The sequence below is a fragment of the Nanorana parkeri genome, unplaced genomic scaffold, assembly GCF_000935625.1.
Source record: "Nanorana parkeri isolate BGI_ZX_2015 unplaced genomic scaffold, ASM93562v1 scaffold19, whole genome shotgun sequence".
Taxonomy (NCBI): Eukaryota; Metazoa; Chordata; class Amphibia; order Anura; family Dicroglossidae; genus Nanorana; species Nanorana parkeri.
Genome location: NW_017306287.1, coordinates 3,916,515 through 3,921,653, shown reverse-complemented (window position 1 = coordinate 3,921,653; position 5,139 = coordinate 3,916,515). Strand labels below are relative to the sequence as shown.

At 43.8% G+C, this 5,139-nt stretch overlaps 1 protein-coding gene across 1 annotated transcript in view; it reads left to right on the top strand.

Moving 5' to 3' along the window:
• Nucleotides 1-4,031, top strand: part of LOC108791031 (forkhead box protein J1.2-like) — a 17,322-nt gene extending 13,291 nt beyond the window's left edge. Inside the window, exon 3 of the mRNA XM_018561405.1 lies at nt 3,306-4,031. Coding sequence (XP_018416907.1) covers nt 3,306-3,959 — 654 coding nt within the window. The 3' untranslated portion in view covers nt 3,960-4,031. The remainder of the gene's footprint in view (nt 1-3,305) is intronic.
• The last annotated feature ends 1,108 nt before the right edge of the window (nt 4,032-5,139 follow it).

Below are 5,139 nucleotides of genomic sequence, written 5' to 3'. Positions count from 1 at the left end.
GGGTAGGGTATTATACTGGAAAGGTAAGCTGGGTAGGGTATTATACTGGAAAGGTAAGCAGGGTAGGGTATTATACTGGAAAGGTAAGCAGGGTAGGGTATTATACTGGAAAGGTAAGCTGGGTAGGGTATTATACTGGAAAGGTAAGCAGGGTAGGGTATTATACTGGAAAGGTAAGCTGGGTAGGGTATGGCACTGGAAAGGTAAGCTGGGTAGGGTAGTATGGAACCACATATTTTTAGTAGCTCAGTTCTGCTACTAATTAAACTACACAAGTAGCATGTTGTAAAGATCAGTTACACATGATTGGAACATTGTGCCATTATGTGAGCATAATCGCTACTACATGCTACTAGTGTGTCTACTCCAGAGGGAGACCTTTGTTCCATCTGCTTAGATTAATTATTGCTCCAAGAGATTTTGGGGTGATATAGCTACTGAAATCTCCTGTAAAGCTCTAGCCTTCCATTTCTTTCTAAGAGCATGTACCAGGTGTGCTTTGAGTACCGGCCACTCTGAAACATGTTGTTAATGTGCCCTCGTCCACTATAGCGTGCGACAGCACAAGGCAAATACCCTGTTTCCCTGAAAATAAGACCTACCCCGAAAATAAGACCTAGTACTATTTTTGGGACTTGCTAAAATACAAGACCTACCCCGAAAATAAGACCTATTTGTGACCATTCCCAGGGCCGGTGGCGGCATAAGGTTAACCCGAAGAGCCGCGGGAGAGAATCAGCGGTGCCAATGAAGCCAGCGCTAGAGGAAGCGAGGCGGCACCGGAGGGAGCAGAGCCGCATAAGCTGATGTTGTTTCCTCTATAGCGGCGACTCCTGTCACTGGCGGAGTGACACCAAATACACTCCGCCTGTGAGGAATCGATAGTGAAAGTGCGCTTCGCTTTCTCTGGTTACCAGATTGCTCTTGGAAAGGTGCGGCACCCCTGATTGCCCTGATCATCCTATTCTTAACTTTGCCATTTTGGATTATTTAATTTGGATTTGCATTAACGTTGGATTGTTATACATTAAAAACAAATCAAAATAAGACCTACCCCGAAAATAAGACCTAGCGTGTTTTTTTGAGCCAAAAATAATATAAAACAGTGTCTTATTTTCGGGGAAACACGGTAGTAGCTTCTAGTGCATCATGGAAACTTTCTTCTTGTATTATGATGTCCTGGGGCGGTAAAAGTGGCCATAAGCAGCCGCTAAACTTAAGTGCGTCATATGTGCTTGTTACCGATGAAGAGAATTTCCAGTATGGTGGACAAATCTGCTGCGATCAACAGTCATTCTCATTTATTCCATAGAAAAGGGAACAACCTCCACACTATGCATCTGCCATATGTGACTTTCCCACTGCTGCCTATTCTCAGAGAGAACCCAACTCATCAATGTTGCCTAAAGTGTATGTCAGGGCCCAATATGTCAGATATTTCGTGTTAAGCATCATGTGTAAATATTGACAGTCAGATTTTTCTTTGGGTTGGTGATAACAACCAATCACGTTCCACCTGACACTCTTTCCAGTGCAATTTAAAAAAAAACGGATTGGTTCATATGGGCAACACTGACACTTATTGTGTTGGTTCTAATACAATAGGTGTTAAGTACTGTATGTGTGTGCTACTTAAAAATTCGGTAAGGGGTTATCAAGTGTATCTTTGAGAGTTGTTCCAGGATAAGAGTTTAAGGGCATAGTTTAACTTTTTTTAAAACGTCACAAATGCACACACATTGATGAAAGAGAGAATGTGCATTTATCAATTGTATGCATTTGAGCCTGCAAAGCATTGCAACCTGCGATCAGCGGATCATGGGTGCAATGCTCTGACTCCTGCAGACTCTTCCTCCCAGTTATATGGGACACCTTGGCCAGTTACATGGAAGACCTTGGCCAGTTACAGGAGTCACCTTCTCCAGTTACATGTGTTACTTTGGCCAGTTACATAGGACACCATGGCCAATTAAATGGAACAACTTGGCCGGTTACATGGAAGTCCTTGGTCAGTTACATATGTGACTTTTGGCCAGTTACATGGAACAACTTAACCAGTTACATGGGAGACCTTGGCCAGCTACATGCGACAGCTTGGCCATTTACATGAGAGATCTTGGCCAGTTACATGGGACAGCTGGGCCAGTTACATAAGAGACCTTGGCCAGTTACATGGGACAGCTTGGCCAGTTACATGAGAAACCTTGTCCAGTTACTTGGGACAGCTTGGCCAATTACATGGGAGACCTTGGCAAGTTACGAGAGACCTTGGCCAGTTACTTGGGACAGCTTGGGGTGTTACATGGGAGACCTTGGCCAGTTACATGAGAGACCTTGGCCAGTTACATGAGAGACCTTGGCCTTTTACATGGGACACATTGACCAGTTTTGTAAGACACCTTGGCCAGTTACAGGACACTTTTTTTTTCTTTCACTCCTTTTTCATCCGCATTGGCCTAAATTTGGCCTTACACTGGTAGATTTTTGAACAAACTTTCATACAAAAGGTCTCATCAGAACATTCGATAATGCCTTAGACTTGACAAATGTCTTTCGAAATGTAGTTTTAGTTTAACATTCTGTTTTAGAATGAATGGAGTTCTGAACCAAAACCACATTTCCTGTTCGAATTTGCTTGGTTCTGGAAAAATGTTCCATCCTGCTCCTAATTTTTTTCATCACTGCAGTTGAAATAGAATTTAACCCCATTATTAGAAAGTTGAACACTACAAAAACATATTTTTTTCTACTGGTGTATGGTCCCCTACATTTTTAGATCCAAAAAGAGTTGCTGCTTTGTTAAATAGCATTGGGTTGTGCTTAGGTTGGACTCATCTGTGCTTAGGTTCTGTGCTTAGGTTGGACTCCAGGTATTATTTTTGTACTGCAGGTTGACAAACAGAAGGAAGGAACTGACTTGTTCCTTTTGACAACATAGTGTAGAAAGGGTTAGAACTCCATTCAAGTTTCAGTTTTTGTTGGGGAAGATATGACAGTGGTCCTCAGGACATGAAGTAGGACAATATATCTTCAATGGGGGCACAGTAATAAAAGAGTTTGCAGTGTGTCAGGTTTGTATTGCTGTTTGCATCTCCACTGGGAAAATCCCCCTCTTATTGGAATGGCAACAGTCAATGAGTCAGGAATTTTTGGAAAACGCGGGAAACCTTTCCAACCAGGATGCAGACCTGGCAGAGGTTATAACTCTTCCCCACTCTATCCAGATCTAATAAAAACTGTTTAATACTTACAATTTTACCTCCAGTATACACGTACAATTCTTACTCTTCTACTTTGTGTTTTAGAACTCCATCCGTCACAACCTGTCCCTGAATAAATGCTTCATGAAGGTCCCTCGGGGAAAAGACGAGCCCGGAAAGGGGGGATTTTGGCAGATGGATCCCCGTTATGCAGATATGTTTGTAAATGGAGTCCTGAAAAGGAGAAGGATGCCAGCTTCTCACCTCGACCCTCCAAGGTGCAACAAGCTGCCACTCCACCATCCTTACCAGACATCTTCTCGAATGAATAGCCACCAATCCCAACGTTCCTCCTATGGATACAAGCAGCCTCGGAGACAAGAAAAAGCCAATCCTGTTCTTCCAGCTCTGAGAGTCAACGAAAGACACGGAGACAACCTCTTACCTCCTGAAGATCCTCTAAACGGCAGCAACTTTGACGACCTCGATCTGCAGACCGCCTTAATATCCATGTGGTGGGAGGGCGACCTGGGCTCCCCTGGGCCCAACGCCTCAGTTGTGACCAACCCTGGACTAGAACTGGCCCAGCAGGACCCTGCCATAGTGGATAGCCAATGGTTTATGCTTCCTGACCACCACCCAACTTGGCAAGAGTTGAAGGAAGAACCCGTGGCAGACCAGTGGTTCAATGACAATGGCTACACTGAAGACGTTTTGTACGAATGTCCACCTTGGGAACAGGCAGAGACATTATTATGATCTTATGTCGTCGAACAACTGACATAAATAAAGACTCAAGCGGACATGAGGCCTTGTTCAAAGATTTTCTCTTGCTGATCTACAGTCCAGTCAAGGTTTTCTTTGCATTGTACGTAGGCCGCCGTCTTAAGTATGACATCGAAGGACTAGTAATAATGGAGGAAAAAAAGGCATGGAGGACTGAGACCTCTGTTCCCTGTGTACCTGTAGCCATACTAGGGCCACCAGAAGCTTCTACAGATGTTGGGGGATCTTACCTAGATGACATATGATCTGTAACCAATGGACCTGCATGTGACAGCAGCATGTCATGTTGAAGTTACAAAGCAGTTATGGACGATGGACTGTCACAGCCATTTAACACATCCGCTGTGTGGCGGAAATATATTTTTACATGTTCTTTGATAGACTATTGACAAATGTGGGTGATGAGAGTTTTTGGTAAAATGAAGTATCTATGCAGCTAATAATATATGAAGAATATATGGATTTATTGTGATTTGAAGGATAGTTGGCTCCAAATGAAGTGAAGCCTTTAAGGCCTGTCTAGCCTGTTGAAAATAAAGAAAGAAGATTTAATCTGTCTTGTGGTTTTTATGTGCATTGGTGTGAGTGAGGGCATCTTGTTCTGGATCCTGATTGGTTGCTGCGAGCAACGCCAAAAAAGTTTGGCCCTTAGCAGACACATTGACTATTGCTCAATTCTGGTGAAAGGGATTTTATTTTCTGCACCAGCCGTCAACATGTTCTTGTCATAGAACTGTAACCTTTGACGCCTGTGCACGGTTCCCTCGTTTAAACCGTCACTTTGCAGCAGTTGAAAGACGTGGGGAAGCAGCAAAAAATTAAATATAATTTAAAATAGTGACATTTGCCTGTCAGTAAAATAGTGCATTAAAGAAAAACTCTAGGTAAACAAAAAAATGGGAGTTAGCCCCACCGCACGGATTAAGTACTTGTTTTGTCTAGGGGGGCTCAAATAAAGCAGATATACTCACCTGCTCCTTAGTCCCATGGCGGTCAGTGCTCACCTCTCTCCCCCTCCACTCCAACTGGTGGAATGTCCTTCGGCATCCTCACGTCTAATGCAGGTTACCTGATCCCCAGTGGCGTCACAAGGGGGGTTCGGCCTGCACCCGGGTGACACCATTGGAGGGGTGACACCACAATGTGTCAGAAA